Source organism: Quercus lobata, chromosome 4 (assembly GCF_001633185.2).
Source record: "Quercus lobata isolate SW786 chromosome 4, ValleyOak3.0 Primary Assembly, whole genome shotgun sequence".
Classification (NCBI taxonomy): domain Eukaryota; kingdom Viridiplantae; phylum Streptophyta; class Magnoliopsida; order Fagales; family Fagaceae; genus Quercus; species Quercus lobata.
In genome coordinates this window covers 54958055-54980657 of record NC_044907.1, presented here as the reverse complement: position 1 = coordinate 54980657, position 22603 = coordinate 54958055, and the positions used below count along the sequence as shown (strand labels likewise).

General features: G+C 34.6%; 2 protein-coding genes across 2 annotated transcripts; both read left to right on the top strand.

Annotated features, from left to right (window-relative positions):
- The first annotated feature begins 459 nt into the window (after window positions 1–459).
- On the top strand, window positions 460–3124 carry LOC115986578 (protein BPS1, chloroplastic). The gene is made up of 3 exons (XM_031109722.1): window positions 460–725; window positions 802–949; window positions 1837–3124. Exon 3 carries the CDS (start codon window positions 1851–1853, stop codon window positions 2907–2909), a length of 1059 nt encoding a protein of 352 aa, XP_030965582.1. The 5' UTR covers window positions 460–725; window positions 802–949; window positions 1837–1850; the 3' UTR covers window positions 2910–3124.
- A 6954-nt stretch (window positions 3125–10078) lies between these two features.
- LOC115983934 (mitogen-activated protein kinase homolog MMK2) lies at window positions 10079–19726 on the top strand. Its single transcript, XM_031106793.1, has 6 exons — window positions 10079–10589; window positions 14229–14358; window positions 15993–16130; window positions 17090–17422; window positions 18351–18534; window positions 19094–19726. Exons 1-6 carry the CDS (start codon window positions 10429–10431, stop codon window positions 19264–19266), a joined length of 1119 nt encoding a protein of 372 aa, XP_030962653.1. The 5' UTR covers window positions 10079–10428; the 3' UTR covers window positions 19267–19726.
- Window positions 19727–22603: the final 2877 nt, after the last annotated feature.

Here is a 22603-nt window from a genome sequence, read left to right as displayed (position 1 = left end):
ATGTTATTAATTGCCTTAAATTAAAATAATATAACTGATTTTCGCCGCTTACCAAACACTTTGCATCAAACACCATCCCCTCTTTTATGTGTTTGGTTCTACAACCAAACAAAAGAAAATCAAAAGAGGTCATTATTTTCTTTTTCTGTACAAAAACGAGTTATTTTCCACAACACGCACTACCTTTTATATCCGTTGGATTGATCTCACCGAGATTCGTTTCGTGCTTGACTTTTGAGGCTCACTAAAAGGAAAGAAAATTCCACCCGCATTCATTCAAACACACTTCTCTCCTAACTTTCTCTAGAGATTGCTAGAGCTCCAACACACTGTGTGCATCCCCACATTAACATTATCAAATACTCCTATAATTATAATTATAAAAACCCCACTTGCCTTGGCTAGGTGCCGACCTTAATTAAAAAGAAAAAGAAAAAGAAAAAAAGAAGGAATATCTATCCGCTACCCCCAACCTCCCAACCATATCCTCACACGTGTCCCACCCTGACTCACCCTCACCTATATCCCCCGGTCATCCTATCAAACCCGCTCTCTCTTTTTTTCAGCTTCACAATTGCAAGTTGCAACCTCACCTAACCCTTAACATTTCTCTGATACACGAAAATTTCAACCAAAGCAAAAAGAAGAAAAGAAAACCTAGTAGACACCGACGACGCGGAAGCTTTCCTCGAAATATCCGATCTATTTCGCGTCTAACATATCAGGTACCAGTTTTGAACTTTTCTCTCTCTCTGTCTCTCTGTCTCTCATATATATACTAACTTTGTCTCTTTTTTTCAGAACCTGATGTCAAGAAAGATTGAATTCTGTTTAGAAATAAATATAGCACCTAAGTTTATTTGCTGATCTTTTTTTTCGTAACACCCAGAGGAAATTTTTTGGTCAGATTGGCCTAATCTGGGTTCTGATTCATAGATCTAACCGTTAGGTGAGTTTTTAATTTTTTGGGTATGTGTTTATTACTTAATTTTGATTTTCCGTCTCTTTGTTTTGGATGATTTTATAGATTCTGTTTTAATTTCTTATGGTATATGTTTGGATGCAAGGGATTTATGGTTGAAAGTTGAAACCTTTTGCTGTTGATGTATAATTTTGTTTTGCAAGAAGAGGGTTTGGGTTTTGGATCTTGATTTAAATAAAAAAAAATTTATTTGCTGTAAATTTGTAACAAAAGTAGGAGAAGAGAAGGGGTAGCCTTCTCTTTCAAAATTTTGGTTTTGGTTTTGCTCTTGAAAGCTGGGTTCATGTGCTGTGAAAATGGAAATTATGGGATCTAGATCTGTTGTGTGAATATGATTTGAAGGAAGTCAAGTGATTATTTCTTTTGGGTTAGTCTCTAGTTTGATTATATTGCTGAGAAGAAAAAAGAAATGAGCAAGATCTAAATTTTCATAGGAAATGATTACATGTGGCGGATCTTGGCTAGTTTGTTTAGGTTTCATAGTTGACCCAGAAATTTTGAGATGGCATGGTTGTTGTTGTTGTTTCCTGATGGTGGGTTTTAAAATCTGAAAAATAAAATCTCTATTTAGTTAAGAATGATAATTGCACTAGGATCCACGAAATGGAAATGGAATTCACTGAGAATTTTGTTTGGTTCTATTTATTATCCATAGGTAGGTGTTTTGGTGGAAACATCTTTGCTGAAATGAATACTTTCCTGCTGTTGTCTCAAGGAATTGGTTATGCTGCATGCAAAAATTCTGAATTGTATTAATTATTTTCATATGGGGCAGGAATTTGGTGCTTTGTCTTATGGTTTTTCTGATGCTTTTTATTAATCTCATCCCTGCTTGTTTTAACTTTCTTGTGCAGTTTAATTCATTAAAATGAGTCGTCCACATGACTTACCCCATCCCTTCTTCCATTTTGGAAATCCTTTCCGGATGATATCACCCAAGGGTTCCAATTTGTCTAAAAGGCTTCTTTTACTGTTGAATAATTTTGAGGAAACCTTGGCAGGGAGGCTGAAAAAGCTTAACCCAAAGGACAAGGATGGAGTCCTCAGCTTATCATGGATGAAATTAGCGATGCTCTCGCTTTGTGAAACTCATAATGACATAAAAACCCTCATAACTGAGCTTGAACTCCCAGTGTGCGACTGGGATGAGAAATGGATAGATGCATACTTGGACATCAGCGTGAATTTGCTCGATATATGCAATTCTTTTAGCTCTGAAATCTCAAGGTTGAATCAGGGCCATCTCTTGCTTCAGTGTGTGCTGCACAATTTGGATTCCAGCTCTTCAAAGCAGTTTATCAAGGCTCGATCTTCACTTGATGCATGGAGACAGCATATTAGCTCAAAGAACCCTAGAGTTGAAAACTGTTCGACCATTTTGAACAAGCTTGTGGAATCACTCGATCTTCCCAAGGTTAAGAACTCAGCCAAAGGGAAGGTTTTAATGCGTGCTATGTATGGGGTTAAGGTGGAGACGGTATTTATCTGCAGTGTCTTTGCTTCAGCCTTCTCTGGTTCTGCAAGAAAATTGTTTGATTTGAATGTTGATGACAAATATATGTGGGCTCAAGCTTTTACCGGTTTGCAAACTAGCATTAATAGTGAAATTAGAAATTTATATTCAAGTGGAAGATTTACAGTTTTGAAAGAGCTCGAAGCAGTTGATACAAGTGTAAAGAAATTGTATCCCATGATCCAAGATGGTGTGGACCCTGTTGAAGTGGAAGCATTCCAGAAGTCTGTTTCAGATTTGGCAAGGAGAGCAGAGGGACTCTCACAGGGACTAGATCTTCTTACAAAGGAAGTTGATGGCTTTTTTCATGTAGTTTTAACTGGGCGTGATGCTTTGCTCTGTAATCTTAGAGAGTGTGGTACTGTCTCTGACACAAAGCTAGGTTGCAAAGTAGTAGAAAGAGTACAATCTTAATTATGTCCAAGCTATATTCTCTCCTGTATACAAACTGGTTTAGGTATGGGGTTTTATGTTTTCTTATCAATGAAAGTTCGCCATATTGTTCTGCTTATTGTATTAAGTACGGTGTGAGTTATAGGGTATGCTGTGTTAGTGTTCCAACAATTTGTATATGTATGTTGTACTGTGTGATGTCAATGTTATATAAAAGGATATGTTGTTTGCAGAAATGTTTGTTATTTTGGAACTTGACAATGCGGCATAGGTTTTAATTGTGAAGCGTTTTGCTCTCCAATTAAGCTATTCTGTTAGGATTTTTGCACTGACATTTTTTTTACAGTTACTGGTTCTTTATCTGATTCTCAATACTAATTTTCCGATCAGTCTTTGATGTTATTGCTTAATTCCAATTATCTTGTCATAGGTAGGAGCTCATCTCATGTAAACATTTATCCTTCTAGCTCCCTCATGCATTCAACCTAAACCCCGAAGCTATTTTATACTTACATTAAAGATATGGATTGAAGTAATTACGCATATTTGTATTATGGAAGGAAGAAAAAAGAAGATGATGCCTTAAATAGCGTACTAATCAGAACAGTTTGAATCAATCTGGACATCTTCATCTCTTTGTTGATACTCAATGCAACTTTGCATTTGATTTCATATCTTACTGTCTAGATTATTCTGCAAGAAAATTTCTTCGTCTTGTCTAGCAATTTTTGAGGGGAAGTTTATCATGGTAAGCATCTGTTCCCTGTTTACTCTTTTGTGACTTTTGACTATATTGTAAATTGGAACCTGTCCATTATTATTATTAAAAGAAAAGAAAAGAGTAAGCAATCTAGCTACTACCAGGAAGAAAAAAGATGCATAAAAATGAGATAATGTGTTAAACAGACCTTGAAATGATTTATGCACGCATTATGGGCATGATTCTTGATATTTTGAAGCTTTATTAAGCTGGGCCAAGCGTTTATGGATGGGTTTGGAAGATTTTAGGTGACCAATGTATCTCCTAACTGTTAAAGATCATTTGGTTATTTTCCTATGGCTTTCTCAATTCTCACGCCTCAGCCCTCAAAGCTGGGACCCTGATTCTTTTTGCCTATGCTGGAAGGCTACGTGATTAGAGTTTTCAAGCAAAAGAAGAAAACTAAAAATGTTAAGTGCCTGAGGCTGATTAATCCTTCGTTGCCTGCTACATTTGGGTTATTTTTATTAGAAAGAATGATATTTTGATTTCTACCGGTTGAATTCTGCAGTAGCAAAACCAAGAAAAAAGAAGGTTATGTTTTATGCCAGTTTGGACGATTCCCGATCATTACAAAAAGCATCTTAGGTATCTTCTCTCTCTCATAGCGAGTAAGTCTTGTAATCATATAGAATTCAAATGTTGAAAGATGAGACACATCAAATACATTAGATACTTTATGTGTGAGTTTTGTAATAGTATAGGATTCATATGCTATGGAAAAGACATATATCAAATACTTGGTTTAGGATTTTGTAATTGTATAAAATTCATATACTATAAGAGAAGAAATATATCAATACATGAGATACTTTACGTGAACCAAGGAATTGAAGTATATTCCTGTCTATGGACAATGGAGAAGGGGCATATGCTTGTTTTCAGGGTCGTAGTCAAAAAGGGTTTGCAACTATGGAATTGGACCTGTCATATGGGTGCAAATATGAAAAATTGTCCTAATTAGTGGGGCCCATCCTATCGCTGTGAGTGAGAAACACGTTTTTAGTAGATTGCTCTTCCAAGTCCATATTATATATTTCTCTTTTAGCTAGCTTAGTTTAATAATAATTAAATAGTTTTGCAAAATGGATCTTATAGTCAGCTCTGGTTGGTTTCATTGTTTTTAAAACTTGGATTAGTCCTGTCAGGTAACGGTGCTTAATATCGAGCTGGTCCAAGTTAAAACTTAAAACCGGACTATTTCAATCTTGGTAAACTACTGGTGAAAACCTTTCAAAACCAGGGGAATGGACCAAGTTTGGACAGGTTGTTTCTTTCAAATGTTGACTTTTTCGAAAAAAATATGCATCGTACGCATTGAGTCATCATCTTTATTATATTAAAAAAAAAAAAAGATTAGGTACCTATAAAAAATTATATAATTATTTTTTTTTAAGAGAATTTTAATATATGGTTGGGGCACAAACATTCATTTGGGACTAAATAGTCTTATTTGAAGCTAAAACGCTAACCATGGGAAAAGATGAATGAAAGTTTTCAGAGCTCAGTCACAAGAAAGGTTTTCAAATTTTTTATAGATCATTGGTTGGACGTGGGCAAGCAGTTGCTCGATCAGAACGATGGAGAGGTCATTTGTCTGACTACAACTCCATGGAAAATGTATTTCGATGGTTCTAGCCTCTAGTAAGTAAAGTGGTGCGAGAATAGGTATTGTGCTTTTCTCTTCATAGTTTACTTTCTCATTGTATATATTGTTTTTTTTTTCCTTTCTTATGCACAAACAATGTAGCTAACTATGAAGCACTGACACTGCTTATCAAATTAGAACTAGCTGCACCATGGACATGCGATCCACATTAAAGTTAAGGGTGATTCTCAGATAGTAGTGAGGCAAGTCATTGCTAAGTATCAGGTAATAGAAACAAAGCAACAACCATAAAGACGTACAACCCACAAAATAAATTTGTTTTACTTGAAATTTTTAAATATTATTGCATAGGATAAATTATTACTTGAATAGAGCTAAAATTGTGTCTATATATATATATATATATATATGTATGTATGTGTATATTTATATATTTTTTTCAAAAATGTTTATAGATATTTACTTATCGTATGACCGATGATATACAAAAATAAAAATAGCGATTTGTGATACAAGAGAATGTTGATTAAGAAAGATATAATTATTAATGATTTGATGACAATAAAGTTCACCAAATTTGCTGAGCTGTTAGATTGAGTTTCATACACTCGTGACTAGACTAATGTAAAGGACAAGGAGGAGAAAAAAAATTTCTACATATATATATATATATATATATATATAATAATTTAATAGTTGCAACAGGGGAATGAAAATTTGAACATTTGATGTTTTCATTGGAAACATATGTTGGCTCAGTTGAGCTAATGACTAATATTTCTTAAGTAGTTTGATGCTAATGACTAATATTTCCCAGAATGGGTTTTGGATGGATATTTAATAAATTCCAATTTCGATGTCTCTAGCATATTGAATTGTTTTGTTTTCAAATGGTGTACATTTAGCATTATGACCGATTTGGATTAAGGAAAATAGAGGGAGAATAAAGTAAAGTTGGCAAAATTTTAGCCAACTCTACTATATTCATCTCTACTCTCTCTCTCTCTCTTTCTCTCGATCTTAATTGGCTCTTCACTTATTTGATATTTTGATAATCATCTTTTGTTTAGAATGGATTAAAGTATATTTATATCTCAAAAAGTGAAAAAGTTAGATTTTAAAAAGTCCTTAAAACAAAATAAGCTTAAAACTTACTAATATGCTTGTGACAAATGTACAATGATCTCGTTTACTTCATTTTCCCCTTTGAATGGTCAAAATCGCGTTGAGAATTGAACTTGAAGTTGAACCTCCAGAAAGCAATTGTATTATTGGATCTTTATGTCTTAATATTCTTCGTAGAGGACCACAGTTTTTCTTTTTGGGCTCAAAGGTAGAGCTCTACGGTTGAGTGCCAGACAACGCATTCCTTAGACTTGAGAAAGTAGGTATGTTGGGCTTTTACTCTTATTTTGTAAAAAATTTAGCTCAATATTTCTATTTTGAAATTATTTAGGTCTGTATTTCTGTTTTAGTATTCGATTTAAAAAAAATTGAGTTATAAATGGAACTCGACATTAGCAATATTGTTATGCATATTTTGTCATTTAATTTAAAAAAAAAAATTTAAGTGAAACTTAACTTTAATGAGAAGTAAAAAAATGATATTAGTGATTATTTCAAATAAGTGAAAAATATTTTATAAATTGTTTTGAGTGTATAGAATTGCTCCTTATTTTTTTCTTTTTCTTTTTAATTAATTAATTATAATTTTATATTTTTGATGGAAGCATTACTCCTTACCAATGGCTTGGGGCTGTATATGCGTAATGCCGTACATTTATGTGGTAGTAAGTAGGTCCCATATTTTGATAATCAGTAAGTAGGTCCCATATAAGAACGAAATCGCTGCTATTGGATTAATATGGCTCACCTACCATATAAGCTAATTTATGATCTAGTAAACCACCTTTGTAAATGGTCGACCCCACCTATGACGTATGTATCGATTAATCCATATTATTAGAACTCAAAAGATGATAAAGAAATGCATGACATCAAGCGGCTTATGTCAATGTTTTGGAAATGCTTTTTTTACTAGGAAGTTTCCGTTCATGAATGGGTTAACTTTTAGACTTTATATATTAGTTATTAGAGAAATTATACATTTTCTATCATAATCTTTTAACTTTATAAATTATTATTGATGGGTAACAAATTACAGAAAAATAAAAAAGTACATATTTATTGTGTTATTCAAATGATTAGTTTCATTTTTAAAAATGTTTTGTAATAATAATATAATAAAAATAATAGTAGTTTAAGCGTTGAATGTAGACAAGAAAACTATTGTGAAGAATAGAAACCACATTTTGTTCAAGAAAACTACATTGAATCTTTGAATGTTGACCAGGAAATTAAACTACATTGAATTATAGAAAACCAACACTGAAATTTCTAAAAGTTGGACGAAATTTCGTCTACCTTTCCCATTGGCCATTGAAATACCTTTTGTTCTTTCAAACCATTCACATGCCAAGAAAATAGACTTGGAAGTTGGAACGGGTTTACCATTGAATAGAGAGGTCGCGCCACCTTAAGGCTAGGGTGGTCCTGATCTGATTTTTTTTTTTTTAATATATAATAATTTAAAATTTTTTATTTGTCTATCCTTCAAAAAAAAATTTGGAACATCCTCAGTTTTTTTTTTTTTTTTATGCCAATAAAATTAAATTTTACTCCATAATTTGTTATAAATTCATTGGATGAATGATTGCTTAGTTGTGCACATTGAAAGAGATATAGCTTGTAGCATTGATAATGAGACTATCATGCATCGATTTCAAAATATGAAAACTCATAGAAAACAATTGTAAACTTTATGTATTTGAGTTTTTTATTTTTTATTTATTGTTGTTGTTGTTGATATATGAATTTCTTTTTTTATTAGATTATATAATTTATATTTTTTAAGGAATACCTTGAGAAAAATTCCTAGAGCCACCATTGAATACTAATCTTAAAGGGGAAATGTTAACCAATACCCTAAAGACATTAGTTTAGGAGCTATTTTTAGAAACATTTTATTGGGAAAATGATAAAACAATAAATATTGTTAACAAGTTTTTATATTTCCTATGAAAGTAGTATCAAAACTTTCCTATTATGGTTTATTACCAATTGCTCTAAGAGCATCCATTAACATGACCTATCTTAAAGATAGAAAAGAAAGATGCTGACACGTTTTGATTGATTAAGACATAGTGTGCTATTGCGTTTTGAGTGAGACATACATTAAGGGTTTGTTTAGGATCCATTTATTTGATTGAAAATTAAAATTTTTTGTTAAAAATATTATAGATAAAGATAAGAGTTAGCTGAAATAGTATAGTGAGACGTATGAATAATATCAAAAAGTGTAGTGGGACCTATGAATAGTAGCAAAAATAAATTGAATAGCAAAATAAATTGGCAAAAATAAACTTTGTGAAATTGATCCTAAATATGGTTCCACCGCCTCATATCTGTATTGAATTCCGATGTTATAAAAACCAATTAGATATTTGCAATGAGATCTACTAGCAATAGATTTGTCATGGCTATAACCTCATTGATTGCTCAGTTTGTTATGCTGTCATAGCACATGTTAGAGGTAGATGATAGAGGTTAGGTGATGATGACGACGATGATAATAATAATGATAATATCTAACAAATATCCCTGTGGTGCAACTTTAAAATTATGATTCCCCATAAATTTATTTCATCTTTGGTAATACTTTTTCCTTTCTTCTCTAACGCAATCTCAAGAAAAAAGTTTGTTTGTTTGTTTGTTTTTTTTTTTTTTTCTCTAAAATTTTTATGAAGTTTAATTCTTGTCTCCAACTTAATAAAAATTTTGTTAATAACCTTATAACTTAGTTGGTTGGCATTTTGTAATAATTTCAATAGAAATATTTAGGTTTAAGTGTGTGTTTCTTGATTACTCTTTGTTAGAAGTGTGCTAAAATATACTTGTATTTTGAAAAGTAAAAAAAAAAGAAAAAAAATTTTAAAAAATTGTACATAAAAGTTAAAAATTAAAAAAACTAATCAAATAAGTTAGACACAAACGGACTCTAAATCTCCTCTATTGCTATTTTATAACCACAGACTTAGATATTATGATTTTGTGAGTGTAATGAGTAGTTTCGTGATACTAAGTATTCGTTTGGATACTACGTTTATTGCGAGCGTCTGCATTTTTTTTTTTCTTTTTTGTTGGGAAGCGCATTAATTGAGTTTCAGTGGGTCCCGTGTACTGTTCACAGGACCAACAAACATTTTATTAAACAAAATTTTTATTAAAAGTAGGTCTCATTGTACTATTCACATATTTAAAAATTATTTTGTTATAGTGTTTTCAATTTTCAGCAAAATAAATAGTATTTGAACGGAACCTAAATCATCCCATATGTCACTTAAAAAAAAAGAAATGATTCCTTTAATATATTACCCCATTTGTATTTTTTATTAGTTTATTAATTATTATTTAAGGGATAACTTGAACCCTAGATGAAGATCATGAAGTATCAATTAATTAAGTCACCTAACTATTTGACAATATAATGCTTCATACCTTCATGTCAGATTCTCTAATACCAAAAATAGTGCCACTTGTAGGATAAAAGTTATATATAGGAGCAGACAATAGAACATATCATTTACCCGATGTCCTTTTTACTAATGAAACCAATATATTTACCCAAAAAAGAAGTGAAACAAATTCTCAAAAAAAAAAAGAAAAAAGAAAGAAGTGAAACAAAATAATTATGATGCAGCCTGAAAGAATCAAAAACCACAGTACAAGAGAGAGAAAGCGTAGCAATCCTCAGAAAAAAAAGTCAAATTTTTTCACGGGTCAGCCAAGGCTTTTCCAGTCAAAAAAAAAAAAAGTCATCATCTTTCCTCTTCACCTGGAAGCCTCAGTACACAACACACACACTCTTTTCTCTGAGAGTCTCTCTTTTGATTTTTCTTTCTTTCGCTTAAAAACCAAAAAAGAAAACAAAGTTAGAAATGTCAAAAACCTTTCCACCTACCGACACACCCTTCCCAAATACTGCTTCTCCTTCTCCAGTTTAGGCTCTCTCTCTTCTACTTAGATTTTTGCTTCCAATTTCCAAATCCTTGTTGGGTTTTTTCTTCTTCTTGTTCTTCTTTAACTTTACTCCGAACTCAACAACACCTGATATGGAGTTGGGGTCTGGTTCAACCGAGCATAACATCAGAGGAGTACCCACTCATGGTGGACGCTACGTTCAGTACAATATCTATGGTAATCTCTTCGAAGTTTCTCGAAAGTACGTCCCTCCAATTCGTCCAGTTGGTAGAGGCGCTTATGGAATCGTTTGGTATGGCTTCTAAGCTTTTCTGGGCCTTTTTTGTTTGTTTGTTTGTTTGTTTTTTTTTTTTTTTTGGAAGCTAAATTTGACTGGTGGGTCTGGCTGAATTATGAAGATCTTGTTGATTCTTAGTTTTATAGTGGAATTGTTTAGTAAGAAGCTTAATTTGTTTTGAGTTAATTTTTCTTTGTTTATTCTGTTTTATTTAGCTGTTGATTATTGTTTTTGCTATGGGGTGTAGCTGAATTGCACAAATGGTGAGAGTATGTGATCATTGAAATGTGTGATGGGTGTAAAAGATAACAATTTATTTGTTTGAGTCAGTAAAAAAATACTTGTCTAAACTCTGGAACTGACCTGAATTAACGAAGAAAGGAAAATAGATCTTATCGGGTTCACAAAATTACTACTTTTGATCATTAATTAGTTCTCAAGAATGACTGGAAAGGGAGAGAGGGGGGGGGGGGGGGGGGGGGGAGATTGTTCTGAACAATAATACGTTCCTGCTACTCTATTTTTTGTTCCTTTTTTCCCCTCTGTGTGGATAAAAGTTGTACTCACAGATTTCTTGAAGGGGGTAGTTTTGGGATGAGTTTGAGCATTTGAAGGCACCAAGAGAAGGGGGAAGTGGGGCAGCCTGACACTGCCCGGTCCCTTCTTGCGGCTGAGGGGGTGTATTGTGCCTTTGGTTAGCTGTCACTCTGCATTATATGCATAGTGGATGACAGTGGGTGGATGCATTAAATGCAAGGGAGGCAGTTAACCCCTCTGGTAAGCTAAACAAACATGATAATGGTGGGCTTATCGTGGGCCGGCCCCCTCCAAGATGTGTATTTGTTTACCATAATTAATTGGGGCAAAAATGAAATGGGGTTTTACTTAGCTGAAATGGAGATCATGGTATCATGGTTATTGTTTGGTATTGTTTAAACTTTACATTGACATATCAAAATTTATTTTTGGATCTTATCTTAATGGGGGATTTGAAGCTACTGATATTTGTTTTTAGTCTGAAAGTAGGGATATGCCGATGATTGGCTATCTGTTTCAGCGGAACCTGAGGTCATATATGCCTTCATCCCTTCCTGTTGAGCATAAGGACCAACTGGGTTAATAAATCTATTGTCAAGCAATGAACTTTGAGTTTTTTGGTGGATAAATATTGGAAAGTAGAATAGGAACTTTCTCTTTTTGTTTATCCTTTTAGTCAGGCAGGGATAACATGATTGCTGTTATGTGCAGTGTTACCTTTTGTGTCTTGACTTTGCATTGATAAGTCTTGTGTTTATTTGTGTGAGTGACACCCAGGTCTAGTTCTCATATATTGGGGAACTCTGTCCAGTTTTTTTGTTTGTTTAAAAATAATTTTATTATCTTTTAAAAAATGATGGTGTCTTTAGGCCTGAAGTCCTGAAGAAAGTAAAATTGATAGTTACAATTGAAATGGAAAAGAATCAATAAAATCTACAATGGAACTTATCTCACTGTGACCCAAAACTCGTGAACATTCAAACAAAATTCTTAGGAAATACAATTTTAGCTGAATAGCTGAGGCATCCACACTCTCAAAAGTTCGCTGGTTCTTTTCCTTTAACGAAGTCTGCAAAAGGCATAAAGGTAATAATTTCCACCTGTAAGAAGAATAATTCCCAAACTAATTCCTTCATCTAGAAAGTAGTTGATGTAGAACGTATAGGTGAATAGCAGGAATTAAAAGAACAAAACAAAACCCTAGACTTTACCACCTTAGGGTGTTTGGCATCATCACCAAACATAGAACACAAATCAGACAATTTCTTCTTATTTCAAAATACACTACTACAAAATATATGGGGAGCCTCTTCTTATAGGCTCCAAATTACAACCATAATAAATGCCACCGAATTTGAAGATACAGAAGTAAAAAATAAGGGCTACAAAGATCAATTTGAAGATACTGACACCAAAATTAAGGGGTAGTACACCCCCCTATAGAAAATAGTCATCTAAGCTATCTATGCCCTGGTGTCCACACCAGTAGTTCAACTACACTCTTGGGAAGTACTTCTTGTAATCCAAAAACTTAAATGGTAAAAGTTGACATTTCATAAGCAACACCACAATCTGACAACTGATGATCAATAATCTCACCATTGCTTCAGTGCATGAAACATCAATTTTTTATTTTTTATATATAAATAACATTGAGTTGATCGACTAATCCCTCTCTTAGTAAGATTGTTAGCGGTTGGAATATTTTCTGACGGTGCTGTCCATACATAACATTTTTGGAGCATTACTGCAAGAAATAATTTTCCAAGGAAATGTCACTCCCCTGTGCCTATAAAACCTCCAAATATGAGTTAACATCAAATTGACCATTACTAGACAATGTCCACTTCATTCTGTTAGAACCTTTGTTGCCTGAAAAATTGGAGTATAAATATCAGCAAAGAGTCGACTAACTCTAGTTCCCAGTCATAAATGTCTTGAATAAACTGATATTCAACGAGCATGTCCTCCTGTGACCTGATTTTTCCAAAAAAGACATAACTAATGCGTCCTTATTAGTTGCAATGGTGTACAATTCAGAGTACAAGTCCTTTAAAAGTTGACGTCCACATGATGCATCATGCCAAAGCCACACCTTGAGTCCATTCCCTACCGCATACTGGGCATGTCTCATGACTATATCCCAACCTGTCCTAATACTCCTCCAAAGACTACAACCATCAGTGCTTTTTACCTCCCTTGAAGACCACCCTCCCCAATCTTGTATGTATTTAAAATCACCCCCCATCCCCCAAATTCTGAGTGGAAAACAAAGTTTGATTCCTATTCACTAAGTGAAATTTGCCTTGTCACCCTGACCACACTACAAAAAGTTCCTCTCTAATTTCTCCAATCTGTTAGCCACAAAAGTAGGGATGGCAAACAGCTAGAGGTAATAAAAGGGTAGGCAAGAAATTGTGCTCTTTAAGAGTTTTGATCCCCCTGGGTGACAAATGTAACCGCTTTGAGCCTGGTAATCTGCCCTTCATTTTCTCCAAAATTGGATTCCAAAGAAATCTAGCCTTGCATGATGAAACCGATGACATGCCCAAGCGATTCATAGGAAAGCTACCTATCTTACAAAAAAAGGATATCGGTCAAGATATCGATATATTCTTACTCTCCAACAGGTACCACTTTTTGATTCTTCATCTAACCAAATCTGCCTTAAACCCTAAATTTGGCAATGCACTTAAAATTTGTCAGCATTTACATGGTCTAGCTCATGGACATGTATATATATATATGTATGTTGTGGGTGTGACTACTCTGTAATGATTATATTGGAATCATGACTAAAATCATTTTATTTGCCTCTTCCTTGGATAGTTCCCCAATTTCTTTGGTGTCTCGAGGATGAGCTTTTCAGTGTTGACTGCTATTGTGGTTTTGTTTTAGTGTCAAAAATTCCAGAATATGTTTATTAATATGTTGATTCTCTCATTCTTATATAAAGATTTTTATATTGTACAATTCATCGGGTCATCATGACTCATTAGAGGAATGTCTTGGAATGCTGTGTTTTCATGTGAATGATGTGCTATTTGGAAGTTATAATGGGGTTTATTTTAGTTAACAACAATGTGAAGGAAGAGATAATTTTTCTGTTTCCTCCAGTGCTGCTGTGAATGCGGAGACGCGTGAGGAGGTTGCCATTAAGAAGATTGGTAATGCTTTTGACAATAGAATTGATGCCAAAAGGACTCTACGAGAAATCAAACTTCTTCGGCACTTGGATCATGAAAATGTAATTTTACTTTTCTTTGTAATTTTTCATGCTTTTATTCTTGAATCAGCCTTATGTCTTTCCTCATGATTTCAGTTGTGCAAAGTTTAAGTATTTATGTGTGCAAAATTATTGTTCTTATTTCTATATCTTTTAGTTTGCATGGTCTTAGTAATACTCTATGTTTATCAACTAGTTTTCATTAATATTGAAAGAGTGGGGTGTCAAACATGGCTAGCCTGAAAATTGTAAACACAGAGATGGGGAATGAGGTTGTGCCCGATGCCCCCCACTCATTTGCACTTGAAATTAGATGTGTAACACATTACTCCCCTTGGTGTAGAATAAAGTGCTATTGTTGGATTTTATGTTAAAGTTGGCGGAAAAATCATACTGATTGAAAACATTTAAATTTATTTATACTATTTTTCAAATTGCATATGTGGGAATCATTAGTGGGCAGAGACAATGAAAAAGAAGTGCACACACCCATACAAATGTAAAGCATTACTGCAGACCATAATCCTTAAGTTCTTCTCATTTATGAAATCCCTGACCTCAGTTCCTTGTAGAATGACTCCTCTGACTTTATCCCTGATCTGGAAGTACATATTCACGTGAGAAATAAACATTAAATTCATCTCTCTCAAGTCACACACGAACCATCAACCCATAAAATTGTGTCCTAGTTCAAGAAAATTAAGACCATTACAAGTATGAAACGTGATTGATGAAGTAAATTGTTTATTCTCAGCCATTCCAGCACCCCTATAAACATTTTCTTACCTTTTTTAATCATGAAAATGAGCTGGAATCATGGAAGTCCATGTGACCTTGTTCTTGTGAGTCATTTTATCGCATAAAAGGCGTTCATGGTATAAACCATAACTACATTTTGTGTCTAAGCTCAAAAGAGTGCTATATGCATTTTTGAGATTGCTTGTGAGGCTACAAGCTTGCACTCTCCAATCGATTTAGGCTTTGACTTCTCCTCAAGTAAATGGGTTTGGGAAATTTGGTGGGTCCATGCACCAATTTGCCGCTGAAAATATCTAATAAAAGGTCTAGTGATGGCCAAAGTGCCTAAAAGTTTCTGACTTAGATTCAAAATCTTGGTTATCTGATGTAACTTATTTGATAATAGAAAGTGACTCAATTGCTGCTACAAATAGTACACAAGTTGAAGAAGATGATGTAAACCTTTGTTCTGTTATTGTTGCTCACAATTCTGAAGTTGATGGTGATGGTAATGGTAATGTTGAGCTAGAACTAAAGTATGACAGGAAAAATGAAAGGGGTAAGTTTTTTGATGGTGCAAGTTGTAATAGTACATGTGGCAACACAAGCCTTTTTCGTCACTGTTGGCAGCAGAACCTAATGGTAGTATTTTGATCAACACCATAACGGGTTTATGTGTTACGCTTTGAATTTCAAGGGGGGTTTTGTGATTTACAGGCAAGCCACAATATTGTTTTTGTATTTTTCCCAATATTTTTTTGTGGCTTTATGTTTCCCTTTGAGTTGGATGGATGGTGATACTAAATTTATTAGTTTTGAAAATCGAGTTTTTACTAGAGTATTTCTTTTTGTTCTGGAAGAATTACAGGCTTACTGCTAACCAGGTTTTTCCCCCCCCTTTCTCCCTTACTATGCAGGTCATTGCCATGAAAGACATCATACGACCTCCGCAGAAGGAGAACTTCAATGATGTTTACATTGTTTTTGAATTAATGGACACTGATCTTCATCAGATTATACGGTCAAACCAACCTTTGACCGATGATCATTGTCGGGTTGGCATAACATTTCTCTCTTGCATCTAAGATATTATGTTTACCATGCAATTTGAAAGTACAAATGTTTTTTTGTCTTTGAATTATTCTGTTGTTTCCTGTATTCCTTAGTTTGCCTGAAATGGAAGTTGGGAAACTGTCAACTCCATTCTAGGACAGTATGTCTTGTAATAAAATTTGATGGGTACTGCTGCAAGCTCAACATGCTACACTAACAACAACCATTGAGAAACATGCTATCTCATTTAAATTCTTGGATCGTATCATTCAAGTAAATGAGGATTCTTTAGTTTCTGTTTTTGTTTTGGTTTAATTTTATTCATCCATGCATTAGTGGGTTGTTGTAGTAATTCCTCATGTTCCTTTAGATATGGATTAGGGAAAGAGTACGAATATCATCAGGGTTCATAATCACACTAAATTGCATGAAAGCAAAGCATGAACAATAATTGTAGACTACAGATGAAATATGACAAAAAAAGGTCATACTCAATGCCCCAAGCTCCTGCTTTTGCGGGGTGGCAGGCAACCTTTCCTCCAATGAAACTTGACATAAAGAGGTCAAAAAATGTTGCTTTGTTTGAGTGTAAACATGCCATACTCGGGTGCTAGCCTTTCTGCCACTCAGCTTTTTCTAGGGTCCTGGTCTACCATCTCCTGGTACAAGTGAGATTCTAAATCTCTGCTTTAATGAATTTAGATGTATGAACTGTCACCATATGTTTTTGGTTGTTGGGTTCTCTGTATCCATCCTATTTTTAGTAACTAGAGTAGATTCATATTGCATAATGTGAATTTTTTTTTTGCTACCACAAATGTGAATGAAAATAAAGATAAATTCTTTGTAATCAATGTTTGATAATTTTGTATCTTAAAATTCTGTAATCACATATTTTTTTAGTTGTGATTGCTATCTTTCAAGCTGCTTGTCATAATTACTTAAGTTGCTACCTTTTCAGTACTTTCTGTATCAGCTTTTACGAGGGCTCAAATATGTACATTCAGCAAATGTTTTGCATCGTGACTTAAAGCCCAGCAATTTGCTTCTGAATGCAAATTGTGACCTCAAGATTACAGACTTTGGGCTTGCAAGGACAACATCTGAAACTGATTTCATGACTGAGTATGTTGTTACTCGTTGGTACCGAGCACCAGAACTTCTCCTTAATTGTTCGGAGTACACTGCAGCAATTGATATTTGGTCGGTGGGTTGCATACTTGGAGAAATCATGACAAGACAACCCCTTTTCCCTGGCAAAGATTATGTTCATCAGCTGAGACTTATTACTGAAGTATGCCTCTAAGAAATTTCTTGCTAAAATACACACTGGATTACCTGGCTGCTGGTTTCTGCATTAAAAACATGCCCTCATTGTTTGTGATGCAATGCCAGAGCTTATTACTTCTGCTGCATTTTTCTCCTTAGTTAATTTGAAGCTTCTTGTGACATTTTTGCATTAAAAATCTTGATCATTCTGAGTTGCTACTCCCCCATACTATCATTTATTTGTGACACTTGGTCTTGTTCTCACTAGTCACTTCCATCAGATTTTCTGATTACAAGAATTATGGATATCTTTTATCATTATTATTTTTTATTTTTAATCAATGACTATAATCCCTATTGCAAAAAGTCAAAATTTGCATAAACATAATGGAATTTGGGAGAGTAGGAGAAATTTGATAGATTAGTCCTTGTAGTTGTGAGAGACAAAAAGAATGCCTATTTTCAAAGAGGAACAGTCACTGTCTTCAGCTGTAGAGACCAAGTAGAAGAGAATTGGTTGAGGAGTCAAAATCCTCTTCCAATAAACCCTATTCATTTCCTTCTATGTGGTTGACTGTCTTATAATTTGCAAAATTACAAGGACTATGCATTTATATCTGAGCAAAACAACTTCTTAATATTATATGTTTTTCCTTTTCTTTATAAAATTTTATTTTTCCTCCTGGCTCTGGTTACCTATCTCAGTATTTTTCTTCTGCTTTAAAAAAAAAAAAAAAAAAAATTTTGATTGGTGAAGTACATACATTGTGGATTTTGAACCCATGACCTCACCCTCCACTTTGTTCTTATGAAGGGAGGACATATCATTTGAGTTAGAGCTCATGGGCTTTTTCTACAGCATATATAGGCTTCATTGAAATAAGTTGTTTTGGTCTTCTTGGAAGTAAGATTGACTTTGACAACTGCATTTTTTCTCCTGTTGTTGTGAAAAGCTCATAGGTTCACCTGATGACAACAGCCTTGGATTCTTAAGAAGTGATAATGCTCGAAGATATGTTAGACAGCTCCCGCAGTTCCCAAAGCAACCATTCTCTGCTAGATTTCCAAATACGTCCGCTGGTGCTGTTGATTTGCTGGAAAAGATGCTTGTATTTGATCCAAACAGGCGCATTACAGGTATAATGCATTGCTATGATGCGGTTATATCTGGGTTTTGGCAGTTCTTGAGTCGTAGTATTGTATTGCATTGGAATTTGGGGAAATATTGGGCGAAAATGTTTTAACTTGTCTTTTCAAGAAGACTTGTCTCGCATTACTGCTATTCTTTGGGGAACAAATGAAAATAATACTTGATATTGGAAACAGAAGTACATGTGTTGTGCCAAATTTTTTTAAATGGTCTTAGTTCTGGAGCCATGGTTGAGTAGTTATACCCTAAACAATGAAATAGTTAATATCTATTTAACAAATCAAATGTCTATTTTTCTATCTCATAGAATTTTGCTTTTGGCGGATTTTGTCAATGGGTAAAAACTTAACTCACGCACCCACATGGTTTACATGGGGTTGAGCCCGTGATGTTACTCTTCATCACTGATGGAGAGGGGGAATTCCATTTGGTCTAAGGACTATTGGCTATGTAGAAATCACAATTGCGTTTTGCTCATTTGATTTGATGAGTTGTTTTCCCTCATTATTTTCATTGAAGATCACCTTTATATCTGGTTGTTTGCAGTTGATGAGGCATTGTGCCACCCTTACTTGGCACCTCTCCATGATATCAATGAGGAGCCTGTCTGCCCAATGTCTTTCAGCTTTGATTTTGAGCAACCATCATTTACTGAAGAAAATATAAAGGAGCTCATCTGGAGAGAATCTGTGAAGTTCAATCCTGATTCAACTCAGTGAGGATTGTGTAATATTCTGTACTTGGAAAAGTACCTGATGACTTGTACCAAAATACTGAACTAATTGGGTCTTTCAAGGGAAGAGATAAAAAGCTCGATGGAGATATCCTGATTTACTGAAAAGTAGTTGAGATGCTAGTCATTCAAACTTTCATCTCATATCTTTTGATGCGTGTAACATTCAAATGTGTAAATGAATCAGAAGCAGAATCTCTCTGTAGTTTAAAATCCTCAATCGGTTGTAGGCGTAGGAGCTGAGGTTGGTGTGCTGAACTGATGCTGCTGGGAAGTTGTTTCATTGCATTCTTGTCAGCAGTAAGCTTAAATTTCTACATTCATGAAGCAGAGATTATGCATGGTTACAAGATCTAACAGTCATTATGATTTTCTGAGTGTTTGAAATAGTTGCTATGAACATAACTGCTTGCTTTAATTTGGCTAGGTCAAGCTTATCATCTTTACTTGTGTTTGTCATGAAACCCTCGTTGAATCTGTAATTATTGCCTCTGTTAAGATAAGTTTCCTGCAGGATAAAATTTTATGGCAAGCCTTGGCTACCTTGTCACTACAATTTACGTTCTGTGAACACCTGCAAGTTCCAATGAAAATTTTATTTTGGACCATTTGTTAGGCAGAGAATGTGAAGCCCCCTGTCTGGGAACTCATCTTTTATTTATTTCTGTTAATAATAACACGTCTCTTTCATCTCATAAATTGTATCTTGACGTCTATGTTCGAAAAGGCACTGTTATACAAAACGGTATTTTCTATATGATTTTGTTTTCATAATTTTGAAAACAAGAATCCAAGCTGATGTAGTTGGAGAGGACCCTTGGAGTTAGGCCTCTCTATTTGAGAACAACCTTGGGCTGCTTAGAGTACGATTGTCTCAGCTAAACCGTTGCTTCAGGCTGGCTTTCCCATAGATAGTGCCATATTTCCTATGTCTTGCTCTATTTGACTCTTCTACCATAGATTTATTTATTTGAAGGAAGCTATGCTGCTGAGTGCTGAAGTCTAGCCTAGCTGGGTCCTGCACTGGAGTTTCTGCACTAGAATGTAAAATGAGTCCGGCACCAGCACGTATGGATTCAGGTACCGGACATATAAGCTTGAGTTTCGTGAGAGATGTTCTTTTGAGGTCTGGCATCACTTGAAGTCCTGCATGAGTGATTTTTGGAAAATTTTGAATGGAATGAACCTCTTATTTTTTATTGATAAAAAAAATTCAGTACAAAACTTTGATATTTACAACGCCCAAAGGCAAGCACACAAGGTCTTCATTTAGAGAGAAAAAAAAAAAAAAAAAAGCACTTAGTTTCCATTCTTGCTTGTCAATTTTGAAAATCCTGACTCTCTTGGGACTATTCTCTCTATAACACAGAATTTCAGCTGCTTGCCACTGACTATTATCTGCACACACACACACACACACACACACACACACACATATATATATATATATATATATTTGATGGAATTATCTGCACGTATTAGTTGAACAATCAGTGTATACATGCCTTTCCTTGTAGAGTCCGAGACCCTTAAGGTTTGGGTGGTTCTAGTGCATGAGCAAAATTTTAATTACTCTTCCCTAGGGTTTGTTAAGTGTTAACACTGTATTTTGTCCGGCATAGAGTTGCGTATAAAATTTTCAATTTCAGCATTGAAAATCCCAAAAGCTAATGTAGAAAAACTAATTTTATATGGAAAAATAAGGAATAATGTGAAAAAACTAATTTATCCCTATTAGATGTTGGATAAATTAATTTGATGGTTTGGAAGCCCTAAAATTATGAAAAAACTTATGGCAGTGATGTTAGATTTGACTATTTTTATGATGATTGAAGTACAAACTAATGATCCAATCTCTATTTTTTTCTACCCTCTCTTCACTTCTGATCAGGCTTTTTTTTTTTTTTTTGATAATCCGTTCTGATAGGTTTTATTAATCAAGAAAAGGCTTGTCAGTTGAAACAAGAGTATAGATACCAGGAGGAACATACTCCATCCAGACAGTTAAAGAAGAACCAAATCTAGCTTTCTTAACCAAGGCATCGACGACAGAATTACCTTGCCTATAGATATGAGAAAAACTAAATCTTTGTAAAGAATTTACATAAACCAAAGTATCCTGAATAAGATGACCAAAAGCAGATTGAAACATATCACCTACAATTTCCGAGTCTCCTTCCAAAATGGAACTACGAAGACCTACTTCCTGGACAAAAAGAGCAGCTGGCCGAGCTGCTAATAATTCCAACTGAATAACAGAGGGGGGCAAGTTTAAGTTTTTTTTTTTTTATTATTTTTTTTTTTTCAGATAAAGCCGCCATAACTTCTCCTTCATGATTCCGAATCACCACACCCAATGCAGCTTCGCTTGAGTTGTGGAACATGGCACCATTGAAGTTAGTTTTGTAACTATTCCTGTCAAGTGGCTTCCATTTCACTTTTGCAGTTCGGGTTGGCTTCACCCTGGTCTTCGTGGCAGGTTTATGGAGAGATAAGTATCTCTTAGCTTCGACCAACACACGATTCAAGGGGAGGGCATCAATCTTCAACTTGAGTTTATTTTGTCGAGACCATAGGAATTAGGCGTTAACTGCAAATAGCTCAAACAGGCTGGGCTATTCGAAGATCAGTTCCACCATATTTTTAAAGGATCCCATGGAAGCATTGTTTTTATCAATCCATTGGAAATTCACATCCCAGACCTGACGAAGAGTAGTATAGTCCCAGAGAGCATGTAAAACCGATTCGGAATGAGGCTTTGATCCTTTCTCCACATTCCTTCCGTGGTGATCCTTTGGTTGTAATGCTTTCTACTCCTAGTGATGTTCACCACATCGTCTTTTAAGATCATTTTCTTCAATTCAGACATTCCTTTGGGGGAAGTATCCCCCACATGGTTGTAGCACTCTTTAAATTTTCATCTTCTTCATCCCATTTTCCTTGGATTTATACCATGTTGACATCCACAACCTCTATTAATTTAGAACAATCCCAATCGACCTCTTCCTCTAGCACACAATTCTGATATGGGGGAGGAGCTCGATGATAATCAGGTAAAGGATTCTTCCTAATGTTAGGCTTGGTAATGATATTTGGGTTTGGGATAGTCCCATTGTCTATCAAATCTTGTATCTCATGCTTAAGGCGAAAACAATTGTCGGTCTTATGGCCAGATTTCTTATGAAAGTGACAATATTCATTGAGGTTCCAAGTATGAGGCACAGGATTAGGCATTGGTGTGAGATCTAAGGGTTTAAGAAATTCTTTGGAAGTTAGGTTCTCATATGCTTGGAAAAGGGTCATCCCTAGGTCAGAAAACTCTC

Bases quoted from the DNA above. Each gene is read 5' to 3' on its own strand.
- LOC115986578 (XM_031109722.1), top strand. From the start codon at position 1,851: ATGAGTCGTCCACATGACTTACCCCATCCCTTCTTCCATTTTGGAAAT.
- LOC115983934 (XM_031106793.1), top strand. From the start codon at position 10,429: ATGGAGTTGGGGTCTGGTTCAACCGAGCATAACATCAGAGGAGTACCC. The intron at 14,359-15,992 runs GTAATTTTACTT...CTTACTATGCAG, and splicing joins GGCACTTGGATCATGAAAAT to GTCATTGCCATGAAAGACAT. The intron at 16,131-17,089 runs GTTGGCATAACA...CTACCTTTTCAG, and splicing joins TGACCGATGATCATTGTCGG to TACTTTCTGTATCAGCTTTT.